The sequence below is a fragment of the Oryctolagus cuniculus genome, chromosome 5 (assembly GCF_964237555.1).
Source record: "Oryctolagus cuniculus chromosome 5, mOryCun1.1, whole genome shotgun sequence".
Lineage (NCBI taxonomy): Eukaryota > Metazoa > Chordata > Mammalia > Lagomorpha > Leporidae > Oryctolagus > Oryctolagus cuniculus.
In genome coordinates, this window is record NC_091436.1 from 168,019,961 (window position 1) to 168,038,243 (window position 18,283).

The 18,283-nt window shown below is 46.4% G+C and overlaps 1 protein-coding gene across 1 annotated transcript in view; it reads left to right on the plus strand.

Annotated features, from left to right (window-relative positions):
- GMDS (GDP-mannose 4,6-dehydratase) overlaps positions 1-18,283 on the plus strand; it is a 629,429-nt gene that overhangs the window by 307,687 nt on the left and 303,459 nt on the right. The window contains exon 7 of the mRNA XM_051855925.2: positions 3,725-3,852. Within this exon, the coding sequence (XP_051711885.1) occupies positions 3,725-3,852 (128 nt within the window). The remainder of the gene's footprint in view (positions 1-3,724; positions 3,853-18,283) is intronic.

The window sequence follows — 18,283 nt, forward strand, 5'->3', positions numbered from 1 at the left end:
TGGCTGGCGCCGCGGCTCACTAGGCTAATCCTCCACCTGCAGTGCCGGTACCCTGGGGTTCTAGTCCCCGTTGGGGCGCTGGTTTCTGTCCCGGTTCTCCTCTTCCAGGCCAGCTCTCTGCTGTGGCCCAGGAGGGCAGTGGAGGATGGCCCAAGTCCTTGGGCCCTGCACCCGCATGGGAGACCAGGAGAAGTACCTGGTTCCTGGCTTTAGATTGGCGCAGCGCGCTGGCCATAGCAGCCATTTGAGGGATGAACCAACAGAAGGAAGACCTTTCTCTCTGTCTCTCTCTCTCACTGTCTAACTCTGCCTGTCAATAATAATAATAATAAAATAAATATTATTTAGCCAGTAGAAGGAGTAATAATTAATAACTATTATTTAGCTAGGAGAAGGAATGATGTCTCCTTTCAGCCACGAAGTGGATAAGCTTGAAAATGTTATGCTAAGGGAACGAAGCCTGTCCCAAAAGACCACAGACTGTGTGGTTCCATCTATATGAGTGTCCAGCACAGGTAATCCATAGCAACAGGAGTTGATCGGTGGCCTAGTTTTGGGGCATGGGGAAGAAATAGCTAGGGACTGTGAGGGGCACCGGGGTTCTTTTGGAGGTTATAAAAGTACTCTTAAAATTCATTGTGGGTGATGACCATAGAACTCTTAATATACTAAGTGCTATCCAAGTGTAGACTAAATGGGTGAGATGTATGATGTGTGAGTTATATCTCAAGATAGCTGTTCCAAATAATAGCATGTAAAATCAAAATTTTAAGAACTAGAAATTTTGACTAATTATCCAAGATAACTTCTGGACCCAGACAAGAATGGATATGCAGTTCTAGCGTGACACTCAGAATCCTGGTACTGTAAGAACCTGAGCATTGTAATTACATAGATCTCTGAATCCCGTTTTAGAGTGGCCCAATTCCGTAGTCTCTGAATCTCAGCTGCTTCATGTACAAAATCAGGATGTTAGTACTTCGTCCTTGGGTTGCTCCGGAAACTCAATGAGTTCCCCATGTAAAGAGCTCAGCGCAGTGCTGACGGTGACAGCCGTCGTGAGATGGCCATCATCCTGGGATTGCGGTGAAGGTTGGAAGAGAAGGACACTGCCCTGTCCTTGCAAGTGCCGCTCCTTCTGCCCGGAGTGCCACCCCAACCTGAACCCCCTCCCAGGCCTCACCAGGACACTCAGTGCTGGCTCCTTTCCTGGTGAGCACTTAAACCAAGTCTGGTCACTGAGATGCAGGCCCCGACCGCATCCCCCCTCACACGCCTGTCTTTCATTAGTCCTCAGGACTGGTCTGTCAGCCTGCCTTCCACCCTGTGTGCCGCCCGAGGGGCTGCTGCTTGTGTGTCCAGCTCAGCGTGTGGTCGGCTAAGCACAGGGTCAGTACTAGTTAAAGGCAGGTAAGTAGTTTGGCAGCGTCAGACACTTCTGTTTGACTCCTAAACTTTAGTTTATTGGTCAGCAGGAAAATCAGGACAGTTCTGTACTGAGAACTTTGTCTAATACTTCGACATCACTAGGTAATGAATATACTTTGAGATCATAGAAGAGCCCTGAGTCTGGAAGACACACATCAAAAATCCGGAGTTTAGTTATAAATTTAAATTTGCCATGAGTTCATAAAAAATAGAAAATTTAAAACTCTTGTCATAGATTTAGAATAATTTTTCTAATAATTATATCTTTATTTTGAAAGGTTTTGTTGTCATTTTTTAAAAGATTTTATCTATTTGAGAGGTAGAGTTGCAGCAAGAGGGAGAAACGGAGAGATCTGCCAACAACTGGTTCATTCCCCGAAAGACAACCGCAGTGACTGGAGCCGAACCCAGCCAAAACTGGGAGCAGGGGCCTCTCCCATCCTCCCACGTGGGTGCAGGGGCCCAAGCACTTGGGCCATCTTCCACTGCTTTCCCAGGCCATAGCAGAGAGCAGGATCAGAAGTGGAGCAGCCAGGATATGAACCAGCGCCCATATGGGATGCCTGCGCTGCAGACTGAAGCTTAGCCTATGATGCCATAGTGCTGGCCCCAAAAGGCTGTTTTAAATCTCCATGTGGCTTATTAACTGCCATGAAAAGTTGAAACTTTGATTTCTTTATGAATCACTAAGGGAAATTGAGGATTTGGATTTCTGGAAATTGAGAATTTGGATTTTTTTTAATGATATGGCATTGATATAAATCTGTATACCAAGTTATGTAGTAAGTGAATCTGTGTTTCAACGTGCAGTAGGCCGTATTCTTGCCAAAACTTAGAAAACGTATTTAGAAATATTCTCCTTATTCCTGTGCCGGTTCTCCGGGAGCTGAGGCTTTCATCATATTTGTCTCTCTGCCTCATCTGCAGAAGTGCAGAGTTACTGCTGTGTGATAAGCGATCATACTCATGTCTCTTACCTTGCAGGGAGCCGTTGCTTACTGGTTCAAGTGTGTGTTCCTGCCTTGAACATCTGTCATTAAGTGTTCTCTGATAACCTTGCCTCGATACAGGGGCTTACATAAAGTTGTCTCAGAGCATCTTTAAATTTGGTCATTGTCTTTTGGAAGTAGGTATGGGATGGGTGTTGTGGCACAGCAGGTTAAGCCGTTTCTTAGGACACCATATTCCCTATTGTCATGCCACTTGGAGTCCTGGCTACTCTGCTTCTGACCCACCTTCCTGCTAATGCACCAGTAATGGCAGCAGAAAATGGCCACCCACTGGGGGACCTGGGTGTGGAGCTCCTTGCCCCTGGCGTCAGCCTGGCCCCATCCTGGCCCTATCCTGCTGTTGCTGCCGTCTGGGAAGTGAACCAGTGGCTGGAATCAATCAATCTCTGTCTCTGTCTCTGTCTCTGTCTCTGTCTCTCTTTCTCTCTCTCTTTTTCTGTTACTCGGCCTTTCAAATAAATAAAACAAATAAATCTTGAAAAAAAAAGTAGAAAGTGTCATTAAACACTAGAGAACATGAAAACAATTTCAGAGCTTTCTTCCGCTTACGGCACCTTTCATCCAATCATTCCAGAATGCTTACGGAGGACTGCGCGCCCTTCTGTGGGTAACTGAAACAGTGGGCAGGAGCCACGGCAGCGAGCGCAGGGCAGGACACCTTTCCCTTCGGAGCCAGGTCCTGCTTTGTGTTTGGGTGGTTGTGCAGATTTTTAAGCAAGAATGATCACTTGTTTTGTTAAGAAAAAGGCAGCCAAATAAATTTCTTTTTTGTTTCCTTTAACTAGTTCTGCCCTGTGAACTAAGTTACTTTCTCCCTCCTCTCCCCACAGACCCCAAAATAGCTTTATTAACAGGAATATATGATGTTTGTGTTCTTAAAAAAAAATCAGGGTGGTCTTAGATGTCTGTCTTCCATTCTGGCATTTCCTTTTATACAACTCTTTTGAATTTTCTGTTTAAAAACTGGCATTCCAATAGCTTTTCTTTGGCCTGATGCCTGGGTTGCATATTGAAGGAGCGAATTAGGAATGTTGAGACATCCCCCAAAGAAAAATGTCTGTTATGAGAGGAGAGCTGATGTGACACTTAGAATTAGGACTTCTTAACTTTTCTAAATGACAGTTAATGATCTTTTCTCTTTCTCTCTTTTTTTTTTTCTTTCTAATATTTTGAAGGGGATTGAGAGGAATGAAAGAATTGCCCAGAGGCCAAGATTGGATTTGGTTCACCAAACTGTTAAATGTCAAATGTACTCCACTGATAATACATCTTTTGTCTCTTTTTAGGAGCTAATTTTGTTACTCGAAAAATTAGCCGGTCGGTAGCTAAAATTTACCTTGGACAACTGGAATGTTTCAGTTTGGGAAATCTGGATGCCAAACGAGATTGGGGCCATGCCAAGGACTATGTGGAGGTAGGAACTGATTCATTACATTCTTAAAAGTACTGTGTCAGTTGATGTTGAAATGCCAGCCTCTCGTGAAAACGCGTGGCCTGGAGGTGGTGGCACACAAGCTAATGCCGGCATGTTCTAAGTCATGGCACTTTCACTTTAAGACACAGTTCTTCAGGAGTTGCATGTAGCTCACTGATTGTTGCTTGAACAGGGAAATCTTTTACAAGTGTTCATTTAATTGTTTAAGACACAGGTGTTGATCAGTACTTCGGATGATGGATGGGTAACTGAAAAAATGTTTGAATCGTGGGCTTTGCTTTCGAGGTTCCTACCTAACCCATCCCCCTTTGTTGCACTTTGTCCTTCCTGCCCAGTAGTCACATCGCAGGACGTGCTTCATGGAAGATACTAATTCTATGTAGTTTCCATTTGTAGAATCAAAGACCTTCAGATTTGCAAAATTATTCCATTACATTCGCTAGGGGTGATGTTACTGCGGGACTTTTCGCTTCTGCCGCTGAGGCCGGTTTATCCCTCTGCGTACTTCTTACCCCGCATACCTGTGAACTGTGTCCATCAAATAGAGACAGGTACCGAGATCCTGAGAATGGTGCTGTGACAAACAGTGGATGTAGCTAAAGGGAAACCCAGACTGTGATTCTTGGGATTCCTAGACAAGGTGGGGGCTTGGGTTCACGTGCGTGTGGTGTGAGTGTGCTTTGCCCTGACTAGCGTGCTTTCAAATCTGCGTGTTAGTTCTGTGGTCTCTCAAGAAGGATCGCGGCGGTGACCATGTCCATCTCCCTGGAGTCCTGGTCCGAGAGCTCCTGTGCTGTGTACCTGCCTCTGTTCCGAATGACGGCTGACTGGGGAGCAGGTCCAGCTCCCTTGTTCATTGATGGAACTGCGCAAGCAGCTTGAGCATCTGCGAGAGTGAACAAATAGTTGGCTTGCTAAGGCAGAGGTTCGGTTCCACCGTGTCTTTGTCTTGCTAAGGCAGAGGTTCGGTTCGACCGTGTCTTTGTTTTTGTTCGTAACAATTAAAGCTGCGTGTGTGCTTGAGCACTTAATACTAATTAATATGAGCACAAAATCACTTCTGATTTTAAATTTTGAACAGAGTAACATTTATATCTTTTAAATATGCTTTTCTAAATTAAAGTTACAGGAAACATTTTATGACAATAGTCCTTGGATATATTTTAAGAATTTTATATCAAAAAAGGTTGATACTGCTAGAAATTATTAAGAAAGTGGAGAAAGGGAACTGATGGCAGAAGCTGACTTTTGGTCTAGTCTAAGTAGCTTGACCTACAGAGAAATGTGAGACAAGTTGCTAAGAGTGAGCGTGTTGTTTTCTCAGTCATCCCATTTTAGCAGAGTCTTCACACCACCTGTACATGCTTAGAGTTGTGTAGAAAGCTATGTAGGTATCCCTCACTATCCAAACCCGTCTTCAGATTCAAGCCCAAACAGATTAACTTTCTACTTTTTTGATTGATTGATTGATTGTTGCTTGGGCAATAAGGACGTTTGTGTTTGTGTTGAGCTCAGCAACCACATAGATTTTGATTGTGAGGGAAATGTTGTGTCCCAGTGTTGCTAGTGCGTGTCATGGGTTATGTTCTTTTCTTCTTTATGCTTTGTATATTTCCCATGTTATTTGAAATCAACGCATGTTAACTTTGCGCTGGGGCGTGGGGTGAGAATAACATTTAAAAAATAAATTTAAAAATCCAGCCGAAGTGATTGGGACTGTGAAGTAGGCACAGAGGTGATGAGAAAGGCTTGTGTGAGCCCCTGCTCCTGCTGGCACCTTCCTCCCCAGACGTGAGGGCTGGCCCTGCTGCCGGAATAGCCCAGATCTTGGCACAAAGGGCCTACATTTGTGTTCATATAAAAGGAAACATTTTGGTGCAAATATTTGAAAAAGGTTGTCCCACATGAAGTCATTTTCGTAAGTGCCTGACAAGATGATGTCTGCACAGCACGCCCAGGAGGCGAAAGACCGCACAGGAGTGAGGCACTCGGGCCCTTCCACAGAACGTGGAGTTGCCGGGGGGGTCCGCAGGGGGCGGTGCACACACTTGAAGGGAATTCATTGTCCTTGGCACCAGACTTGCTCTGTCCCGTGAAACCAGTGGGTTCTGTGGATGCAGCGTTCTCTGGGTTCTAATGGCAACATATGTTGATGATTGATGGAAGAAACATTTTACAGCCCTCATTTATGTGTTCCGGAAGAAATCTAAATGTCTTGATTTCTAAAAAGGTACCATTATTAAGTAAGAATTCATGACTTCGCTACTCTCCATTTTGAGAATTATTGCCATTCCTTGAGATTCCAATGAATGAAGTTCTCTCAGAGATTTATGATTAACAGTAAATTTTTGGCTAGTTAAATCATCAGTCACAAAAATGAAAAAAAGAGAAGCTTTGTTTGAAAGACACGTGCATCCTGATACTATAATCAACTTTAGAATAAAGTGCTTGCAAATACAGATAAAACAACCCATAAAAATGTCTCACTTGTGCACATTTAATTGTGTAATCCTTCTCATTTATACCCAAAAATACTGGTGTATATTTTGGTTAAGTGACTTATACTTTTTTACTTGCAGATGAATTTTTATTTGTAGGTAAATTTTCCTGACTAGTTTGCTGGCAGACGGGGTGTGGCGCTCCCGGCCATGCCAGAGAATCACTCCCCAGCCTTAGACAGGTTATGGTATCTCAGTTTACCCAGAAGGACAAAGCAACATCCTGTAAAAAATGAGCACTACTGTGAGATGTACACACACACACACACACACACACACACGGAGCGTGCCTCGGTCTTGTAAACATTGTTGCAACAACTTGTACAAAGTCATTTCCTGTTGCTGATAATAATTCATTAACATCACTTACAATTTTGCTTCATAGATCAAAATGTTTTAAAATTCAAATAGCTAAGAAGTATTTCAACCTGAAATGAACAAAGAATATAAAAACTATATTAAATTGTATTGCACTTCAGAATCAATAAGTCACAGGCAGTTACATATTTTCCAGTCTTTTATTAAGTATAGAATGGAGTAAATTTGAGTATGATCACCACCCATTTACCCATCACCAGATTCTGTATTAGTATCTTCAAATACTGTTGCAAGTTTAAAAAAATTACTATTTAAGTCATTATTGTAGTGCTAATGGCTCACAGTTGTAAATATCAATTTATAGAAACACAAGGTAGCAAAAAGTTCAATTCAAACTTGTACAATATTTTTATCTGATTAAATATTCTTTTAGTTTGTATTAATATAAAGAGAACAGGTATCATGTATTCATAGATTGGGAGAAGCCATACTTCTCCCCCTCCTTCCTTTCTTGCCATCTTTTCATTTAATTTTTGCAACAGCATACTTTTAATTTACTTTGTAATCACAGGCTTAATGTACCACCAACCATAATGTTCAGCAGGTAAAAAGTGCAAAGACCTTTGTTCACAGGAATATCAAAAAGGACTATAAAATAATCAAATTATAAGATGCCAGTTTCTTTCTTACACTTTTTCTATATTCCATATTTACTAGCGCATATCAGAGAAAACATGTTTGTCTTTTTGTGACTCACTTATTTCACTAAGCATAATGGTCTCCAGTTGCATCTACTTCATTGCAAGACAGGATTTCATTATTTTTTATGGCTGAAGAGTATTCCATAATGCACATGCACCACATTTTCTTTAGTCATCCCTTGATGAAAATCTGGGAGAATTCCATGTCTTAGTTATTGTGTACATGAAGGCACGAGGAACTCATCATGTGCCGATTTCTTTTCCTCTGGGTCAGTTCCCAGGAGTGGGATGGCTGGGTCACATGGTAGATTTCTTTGCAAATTTCTGAGGAATCTCCATGTTGTTTTACATATGCTTGTCTCTGTCGCAGCCTGTTTTCCTGCCTCCTTTCTTCATTTGCGTTGAAACAGCTCCTGGTCCTCATGAAAACATACTGGGGGCTCGCAGCACGCGTTCGGGCAGACTCGAGCCGCCAGCTTCCAGCAGAGGAGCACTGTGCCTGCTCAGTGTCCTCGTGCACTCGGCGGATCTGGAGCTCCGGCCACCAGGCAGGCGTGTAGGCTTCTGCCAAAGCTGGCGAGACTAAAAACAGGCTGTACTGACAAAGTCAAGCAGGTTTCTTAATCATAGGATCAAGTTCTCACAACTCGTGATAAAATTATGATATATGAATGTGTACTATTATCAGGTAAGATTGGTAGATTTCCCAAACTTATTGCCCTGGGAACCCTTTTTTTAAAAAAAATTTCATTTATTTATTTGAAAGGCAGAGTTAGAGAGAGAGAGACACAGATCTTTGATCCCACTTTCATGAATGTCTAGAACACAGCAATAGCCAGAAAATACTGAGCGTTAAGTTCATTGGTAAGGGCCAGACCAGTTGTATCCTCACGCTTTCACCACACCTAAGGAGGTCACTTGCTTTGGGGACACACAGGTAGTCAAGAACACTGAGTCCCTGCTTTGTGGAGGGCTCAGCAGAAGCCATTCATAGACTGGTGAGAGGCTTTCCTGCCCAGGCCTGGCCACGCAGGTCCACAGGCAGCCCTGGGCGTCACCTTGTTTGCAGCAGGCTTTGAAGGTCACCAGGAGCAAAGACCGGATAACAGTCAAGCTGTTCTTCGAATCAGAATTACTGAATGGTGGACACTTTTTCCATGCCAGAGGCTTTTACATAGGCTGTCATGTGTAACAGGCGCAACACTCCTGAAAGGCAGGCAGTACAGCACATCTTCACTGTGCAGGTGGAGGAGACAGAGGGCTTCAGTGATTGTTCAAAGTCATGGCCAGAAAAGGTGAGTGAAGCCAGCACTCCAGCCCAGAAGGATGCCTGAGCCGTGCTCATTGATGCTGATGTAAGGAAACTGGGGTTGGAAGCAGCAGGACGTGGGTAATCTTCCACTTGCGGAGAGACAGAAAATTCAGCTTTGCTTCCTTTTTCCTTCCTGCCTTTATGATCCAAGGAGAGGAGAAACATCAGATCTTACAAACCCATGGTGCTGTGTGTATCAGGCAAAGGTGCTAAGGGTGTGTCTGGGCAACATGTGTGCTGAGATTTGCATCCCCCTCTGTCCCTTGTCCTCTGACCAAGCTGATGAGCCTTCATTACAGCTGATACCGAGGCCTGTGGGAAACCTGGGAGCCCTTGGCCGACAGATGTAGACCGAACAGAGCTGGGAAGAACTGACCACTGTCCCCACCCTTTCTTCCCTGTCCGTCAGTTTGCTGCTAGCATTTTGCATCCTGTGTTGTGCGAATCTGCAAGGAACAGATACCATTTAAATTTCTGAAACTTTTTGCTTACAGCAAGTTCGTCATCATCAACAAACTGTGTGTGTGTGTGTGTGTGCACGTGCGCGCGCCCAGGGAGGAGCAAATAAAAGTAGCATCTTCTTGTGTTTCATTTATTTCAAGTGTTACTGATGCCCAAGTCCATTCTTTGGCGAGGTCTCCTCTACCTGATAGGGTAAGGCTGTGTTTGTATTATAAAGTGCCCTCGGTTCACAAAGAGGAGCTCAGCTTACCAGCATCATTCCTGCCTTTGTGATCCACTGGGAGGTGACAATGCCTGCAGAGTTCCCAGGGGTGTTTACTAGGAGACCTGTTCGAATAGAATCCCTGTGACTTGAGGTCAGTAATGGGTTTGTACTCACCCTGGGGGCCTCATCCTTGCTTGGAAGAAAAATATATCAGCGCCTCCTCCTTCAATGTGCTACAATACTCACTGCTGTTTTATTTTGACTTCTTATTGACCAGTGACTGTTGCTTTAATTGGAGAGAGAAATCTCCTAACCTTCTGGAGGTTATTCAGAAAATAGTCGAAATGATTAAGTAGACTCCTTTACCTGCATTGAGAAGAACAGGCTGGGTTCTGTGTTCAACAAACCAAACATTAGAAAGGCAACCCAAGGACCTAACTGAATGCGGAAGAGGAAAGAACGGCCATTTTTGTAGACACAAAAAAAGTTTGTCCAGTTTCCAGTATCTTTGCAACCTAAAATGTTTGGACTGAGCAACCTGTTCCTGTTCCAAAGGAGTGAAGAGAAACTATCTCTGTGAGCTGCCTGTGGAAAGTGTTCATAGTCGTCCTCAGTCTCCATGGGAAACTGGCTCTAGAGTCCCTACAGATACCAAAATCCGCAGGTGCTCAGTGGCCTACAGTGTGCACGTAACCTCCACTGTTCTCCTGTACGTCTAGATCATCTCCAGGTTACTCAAAACCAAACACAAGGTAAACGCTGTGTAAATGGTTGGTATCTTGTATTTTTTCAAGAACAAGAAAAAAGTGCCTCCAGGTTCGCTGCAGACGCAGGGTTGCCCCCTGCTTGCTTTCTGTCCCAGCTGGCTGGACCCGTGGCTGGAGCACCGTGGACAGAAAGGGCCAGCTGAGCCACAAATGCAAGTGACCGTGGTCCCTTTGCTTCCTTTGTGTCCTGTCATCTGCGGTTGTTCCTTCCATGATTTACAGCAATTTTTTAAAAGATTTTTTATTTCTTTGACAGGTAGAGTTACAGACAGTGAGAGAGAGAGAGACAGAGAGAAAGGTCTTCCTTCCATTGGTTCACCCCTCAATGGCTGCTATGGCCGGAGCTGCATGGATTTGAAGCCAGGAGCCAGGAGCTTCCTCCTGGTCTCCCATGCAGGTTCAGGCGCCCAAGCACCTGGGCCATCCTCCACTGCCCTCCTAGGCCACAGCAGGGAGCTGGCCTGGAAGAGGAGCAACCAGGACAGAATCAGCACCCATATGGGATGCCGGCACCGCAGGCGGAGGATTAACCTAGTGCGCCACAGCACTGGCCCCAGCAAATTTTTAACTTCTCAGTGTATTGTTTGAAATAAGCCACAAAAAATGGAAAAATTCATAAGTGGGTATTTCATCTGGTCAGATCTTTGCGTGATTGGGAATGACATCACAGCCGTAGCTGTGCCCCAGGTCAGAAACAGTAAGCCTTGATTAACCATTGTGCTAACAGAAGACACCCATGTGATCCATATTTCAAGGACAAGGTATTCATTGAGTGTCCATCCACAGATAATGTAGAAAAATGAGGGCTATTTTCAGCTTGGTTCTAAACATATAAAATTGGACATGTGAGAAGAAAAGCAGTTCTCGGCAAGTCCGTGTGTGTGTGTGTGTGTGTGTGTGTGTACAGAGGTGAAAATGCACGTGGAATGGAGTTGCAGGTTCTGTAGGCACAGGCCCTGTGGACGTGTATTATGAAATTGTGTTAATGCCGTTTGGTCCTAATAGGTAGCAATTAACCACATTAAAGTGGAAGCTTGTTCCCCACCCTTCAGTCACTCCCACTGAGTCAAGTGTCATCCTACGTTGTGGATCGTGAAGAGCTCTTGTAGCTAAGAAGGTCGCAGCTCTAATGCTGAGAATAAACGACTGGGAGAACAACATTGAGATGGTGCTTTTCCCGCTTAGCTTACTTGCTGGGAATTGCCATCTGAAGACGGTGCTAGATGACTCTCTTCCCACTTGGTTTACTTTCTGCACTCTTTTACATTCCCCGAGTTCATGAGACCCTGCAGGCTCCCTCCTTCCTCCCAGCTGGGCTTCCGGGTTGGCCCTTCCTCTTCCTCTCCGAGCTCGGTCCTCCTGCTCCCGCTGCCCCCACCCTGCTCCTCAGCCAGCTCCTCTTTCACTGGTGTCTCCCACTTTACGTCGGTTTCCACCCATGAATAAAAGCTGACTTTAATTTTAATGACAGGACCATTCATATGATATAGTTATAATTGCCTCATAAAATATGACATCACCTACATTCAGTGATGATTTTGCTTACAGATGGTATATATTCAATGCTTCCTCCTTACACAAATGCACTCTGGAAAAGGCAGAAGGTATTTGGGATCAAAGCAGCCTCCTTGTGTTCCTTGTCCGCAAACACCATACGTTATTCTTGCTCTTTCCTGCTTAGTACTTGCTATAAAACGTCTCTTCTGCTTATTCTTTCTGAATGAATCCTAGCAGTGAAGCCTCAAAAAATTCTTCTTACTCTTTGGTCTTAGATAAAGAAAAAAATGTGTGATCGCCTCTGTGAGTGTTCTGTCATTTGCATTTTTAAGATCTGTTCTTTTCCCTACCTGTTGACTTCAAGAACACTAGGATAATTGGTGCTTTTTGTAGCCAGTTTGATCCTGAAATCTCGAGTTCATGTCGTGGTGATCTGTCCCACTCGGCGATGACCAGACCACTGGTCTGGATATGGAATAGGTATGACAGGAAACAGGAGAAGCTATGGTGCAGAAATAGGATGTTTGACACTTTGGCTAGTAACTTAATTCCAGGACCTCCTGTCCTGTGGGTTATTGCAGTTAAAGAATATACAAAAGCCACGGTTGGGAGCCAGAGCTCTTGCTCTGGTTAAAGCCACAGCCTGCAGCACCCGCATCCTGTAGGGCACCGATTCAGGTCCCAGCTGCTGCACTTCCCATCCAGCTCCCTCTACTGTGCCTGGAAAAGCAGTGGAGGATGGCTCAAATGCTTGAACCCCTAAACCCATGTGGGAGACCAGATGAAGCTCCTGAATTCTGGCTTTGGCCTGGCCTGGCCAGGTCCAGCCCTGGTCATTGTGGCCATTTGGGGAGTCAACCAGCAGATGGAAGATCTTTCTCTCTGTGTCTCCTTCTATCTCTAAATCTGCCTCTCAAATAAATAAATAAATCTTTAAAAAAAAAAAAAAAAGCCACTGTCCTCTTGAATCCAATTTCCAGAGAGTTTCCTGTGTTGCTTCAGAAACTGTGCAAGTAGCTAAATATGCCACAAAGGGAAAAAGAATTTGGAAAACAGTTAAGTGAAGGTCCCCTTTTTATTTTAGAAAAGAAAAAGAATTAAACTACCACTAAGCCCAGCTAATCCATAAGTTTAGTTTTATAGAAGCAGAATTATCTAAAGGCAAAGCTGAGAAATCCTTTGAGAAATTGTCTTTGTGTTGTTGGTTGAAACCTCATATGGAAATTATTAGTAAAGTTGTCAGAGACAGAGATGAAATTACTCCTTATAGCTTCCCTAAGTCGTCTCAGAGTTAGGTGAATTACTCACATCACTTGGGCTGCTTTCTCCCTCTACGTAGAGAATGGCTGGGCTTAACCCATCACTGTTCATTACTTCAAGCAGAACCTGTAAGGCAGGAGACTCCGCGGGTGAAGGCCGGCCCGGGGACCCTGGGCTGGGATGTTGCTAGCTACCTGGTGCGTCTCTTCAAGGAAGCTCTTTGTCTCAAGGCCTTGCACATGGCAGTGGTCCAGTGAGTACCCGAGTTCACGCTCCCTACCTGACCGTTTCTTTACACAGTTGGCACAATGAAATGCGTCTATACGAAATGTGTTTTGTTCCCATCAGAACATGTTTTCTTTACATACCCAAAGAGATTTCCCCGAGCGTGCTTGTCCCAGCCGCCTTGTGCTGTGATGGATTCGTTGTATTCCAGGAAAATGTTCTCGGTCATGTTGCTCTCCGGATGGAGACAGTCCTGAAGGAAGCCAAGGCGTGGCCATGTGTTCGCAGCTGGTCAGCTTCTCATTGATCTCTGGGCTTTCCTAATTTTGACTTTAGTCCTGTTTTTCAAAAGGAGGATATCTGAGCAGGTACAGCCACAGAAAGAATGACCTAGTGGCCCTGATTTACAAAACAGCATTTCACAGTCACAAAAGTGGCACCAGTGCAGAGACCAGGTGCATCGCCAGCAGCTCATCCGGGTCTGTCTGTCCGAGCGTGATCACTCAGTTTCCTCAACAGTCTCCTTTTTAGAAGATCCGTCTAGTAGCTGCCCGAGTTCCAGCTCAGGCTCTGTTGGTAGGGAGAAGCTTCCGGCTCCTCCCCTCCCCGTCCTGCATCCCAGTCCCCAGGATATGCCTGCAGAAATTAGAAGAGCATGCTTTCTAACAATGGGGTTTTTGTTCTTCACCACATGTAAAATTTTACACAAAGATTCTCGTAGGAAATTCTTTGACCGTAGCTGTAGAAAAACTGCTACTCCAGCAGTACTCTCTATCTTGTGTGTGGGTGCAGTCTGTTGAATCTTTACTTAGTGTATACTAAGTTGATCTTCTGTATATAAAGATAATTGAAATGAATCTTGATGAAGAGTGGAATGCGAGAGGGAGTGGGAGATGGGATGGCTGCAGGTGGGAGGGAGGTTATGGGGGGAAAAGCCACAACAACACAAAAGTTGTACTTTGTAAATTTATATTTATTAAGTAAAAAAAGAAAAACTTTGCAAACTGTGCAGGAAAAAGAACAAAAAAGCATCCTGTAGTATCACTTCAGGGTCTTGCGTTGTGATTTCGTTTCCTCCTGGCTGCATCCACCCATGAGTTTAGAGGATGGGCTGAGTCCCAGGTCTGTGTCCAGGCTTTGCCTCAGAGAGCAGAGCAGCTGTGTGGGCACCTGTGCTAGAGGGGCCGGGGTGCATTCTGGGAAGGTGACCGTGACCTCCTGCCCTGTGCACCGTCTACCACCACATCCACAAGAAGCAGGCAGTCCCCTGAGGTGGAACAGCTGTGCCTTCCTCCTCACACCAGCAGGAAGCAACCAGGAACCCAAGCACTGTAAGGTTTCCTGGTTTTTCTTTCTCTTTTTTTTAAGATTTTATTTTATGTATTTGAAAACCAGAGTTACATAGAGAAGGAGGGGGAGAAAAAGAGGTCTTCCATCTGCAGTTCACTCCCCAATTGGCCACAACGGCCAGAGCTGTGCCAATCCGAAGTCAGGAGCCAAGAGCTTCTTCCAGGTCTCCCACACGGGTGCAGGGGCCCAAGGACTTGGGCCATCTTCTACTGCTTTCCCAGGCCACAGCAGAGAGCTGGATCGGAAGTGGGGCAGCCAGGACTCGAACTGGTGCCCATAAGAGATGCCGGCACTGCAGAAGGCAGCTTTACCCGCCACACTACAGCACTGGCCCCCATGTTTTTTCTTAAAATTACTCGCTGATTTTCACTGAATCTTAAATTTCAAGTTCAAAAACAAAATATAAAACCTTTGCTAACACCCAGAAGGTCATCATCTTATATTTGTATAAAGCTTTGTATCATTTGCTTGTTTGGATCTGATGCCCCCGCGGAGAGGAGAGCAGGAATCACAACTGTGGTTCTCAGAGGGAAGGGCTGCCTGCACCCTCCCGGACGTCCCTCGCCTCTGCCCTGTGCTTGGTGCTTAGCCGTTCCTGAGAGGCACTGAAGCCTCACTAAATGTGGACTAGTTAGCAAACATAAGCATCTCACTGAGAATTACAAGTAAGCGAGTGTTTCCGTTGCTGGCCTTGTACGCTTTCTCCTCGCCCGGTGAAACAAGTCCGGTGGGGCCCTGGGAAGGAAGCCGTGAACCTCGGAGGGGCCGGGAGAGTCTACATCCTGTGTCCTGACAGGAGACGTCCTCTGCAGTGCGTGGTGGTGTCCGGGTTGTACATGGCACAGTGTGAAGGAGTCAGCCTCTTCATGCGGAAATACAAGTTCAACAGAAATCACTTCACTTGTTCCTTATCTTCGGAAACACTGAAGTCAGAAGTTTGAAGAAGTGGCAGAAGGCTTTGCATTGCATCGCCTTCGTCAGCGGTGGCTGTAGCTTCATGGTAGTTAACTATCTGCTCGGGCCTTTGGGAAACTAAAGCATTGTTGACCAGTCTGGGCCAAATGAGTCATCCATTAGAATTATCCCCAATGAATTACAGGTTTGCGTGTTTAATTGCGCGTGGTGTAAGGCTTTGGGATGTTAGAAGTCTAGTGGCGCTCAAAAAATTACATTAGCTTGGTTTAGTAAGGTCTTCACTAGCTCCCCTGACCCTCCTCCCTCTCTCCCTCCCCTCCCCTTCTGCGTTTAGCTCCACTCCCTGCCGTCTCCAGTCTGCCCCCTCCCAGGCAGCAGGAATGGGGTGGCATTAAAGCTCTCTGGAAGAGTCTGCGCCAGGCTGGCGGCATCCTGAGCATCAGGCTGTGACTCTGTCCAGGGCAGGGTCCCTGAGAGCTGGGTGAACCCCTGATGGTGCGCCCCTTTCGCAGGGTGCCGGGTGCGCACCGGCCACTGTGCGGCCAGCGTTCCGCCGTGGGCTGCTCTTCCTTCCTTTTCCCCGCAGCTGTGTTTTCCACGTGGAATGCAATAGCAGAAACATCCCAAGCATGAAGCAGCAGCTACGTGAAAGCCACGATTATAGTCGAGTCATGGTAAAGCATGACACGGCAGTTTTCTCAGCACCGCGAAGGCCACCAGGGGTCCTCTGGGAGGAGGCTGGGGGGCCTGAGTGGCAGGCGCCCTGCAGCCCGGAGTGGGCCTGCGTTTGCAACCGGCTTGAATTGGCAGTTGTTGCTTTCTAGCAAAAGCCTCCCTGAATCTGAAAATTACCCAGTTAGCCTTTATTTTCAAATGTGAGACCTTGCAGAGTGCTGAAAACGTGTCAGACTCCTTGACCCTCCGCAGCCCTGTAAGAGCAGCGCAGGCCTCCCGTTCTTCCCCTCGCCCGCAAGGCCTGCAGAGATGACACCCCAGAGTTTGCCTCCGGTGGGGCCTCCTCTGTGCTCCTGTTACTCAGGGCCCTGCGCTGTGGTGTTCTGTCCGCCTCCTGCCCCACTACCTGTCCTCACTGCGGAGGAAGGCCAGTGTTGGGGGCCTGGCGTTCCAGCCCCTGGGCAGAGCTCATCTGGGCCTGCCTGCCGGGGGAGCTCTCTGCTGCAGCTGCCCTCACCCCCACTGGAGTTTGGCTGCACTCAGCCGCTTGCTTCTCAAAGTTCTGCTCTCCTGCTGGGCTGCGCTCTGAGCTGCCTCCCAGGGGCCTTTTTCTCAGGGCCTAACCTCTTTTTACCCTCCTCCTCCAGACACTTAACTGAAGAATTGGCCTTTTCCCATGCAGCCTAGGCCCTTTATTTACATCCCTGCGGGCCTCTGCCAGAATTCTCTGGCTGACTTGTACCACGTCTGACCTTGCTGACCCCCTGTTGTAACCCTGAGCTCCCCCTCACGGTGACTTGATCGTTGGGTACTTGGTGTGTGTTCACTGGATGAGTACCTGGCAGTGCAAGAACCTCCTACTAGATCAGCCTCATTGATTCATTTCGTTCTGCATCAGACAGACAGAGCCATTCATTATCCAGAGAGATAACTGACTCCCAAACAAAGCTGATACAGCTAGGTTGTGACGTGCCTTGTTCCCCTTCCACTCCGGTGCGGTGCAGTGTCAGGACCCAGGAACCTCTGCACGGTGTGCTGTGCTCGGTCATCCCGTCCCTTCACGCATCAGTCAGGGTACAGGCAGTCTCCATGCAGCTCACAGGTGCCAGGGCTGGCCTCTCTGGGGTTACCCCAGCCCTTCTGTGATTCCAAGGAGACGGCAGCCCCAGCAGTGCTGGGAGGGAGGGGTAGGCTGGGTCGCAGCATTGAGGCCACCGCATCCCTGAGCCGGAACCTGCTGTGGCCCTTCTGGCAGAAGGGAGGTCAGGCAGCCAGCCGCGGAGCACCTGACGCAATTGGGGGAGAGCAAGGCAGCGTGTCTGGGCGCCTGCGGTGTGGGATTGGCCTGGGGAACCCGGGTCCTGCAGTGTCTAGCGCTAGTGGTGGACTGAGTGAGCCCGAGCACAGCCTGTTCCCCCAGAAGCAGCCCAGACTGCTGTGTCAGGTGCCGTCCCGCGTGTGGACTTCACGCAGTTGTGAATAACCACGTTTAGCCGGATGCGTGCGGAGCCAGAGTGTATACTCTGTGGTTACTTCAGACTCTGTATTCAAAGGTTCACCTAAAAAAAAAAGTTTTTACGATAGTTCACAGATGTTCCTTGTAATACAAATCATGCTGTTGGCGTCCACGTTCTTGCAGTAGTGCCTGAAAGAGCTCAGTGGCTTTTCCCGGCAGGCAGAGCGTTCAGATGGCTAGGACGGATCTGCTGTGTTGCTTGTTCTTCTTTGCCCCACATCCACGTACTGATCTAGGTGGGACCGTGATGCACATCGAAACGTGTCTCATTTAGAAGGCGCTCGCTGCTTGTCAGTTTTCTGTGTTACCATATCTGCATTTTTGTGCTTGACCTATTAGTACATTTTTGGCTTTATAAAGGGGAAAAAAAGTGCTTCCCTCAGCACAACCATCTGGCTTCGTTTCCTGTTCCCCAGCCACTCCATGTGCACTCCAGCGAGGCCACCCCTGCGGTTTTCTGAGTGCTGTTGTTACACTGGTGGTCCTCGAACTCAACTGCAATGATGGAAAACTTATACTGTAGGCTGCTTTCAAGTCTAAAGTTTCCAAGGTGGAAAAATACATATTATTGTCATTTTTGACATAGTATATTTTTTCCCTGTAGCTGGAATATAGTCTTTTAAAAAGAATTGCACCACACTATTCATTGAGGAAGAAAACTTGCTTCTAAAATTGCTCTTAGATAGTGAGCCACCAGATTTCCGTGAAG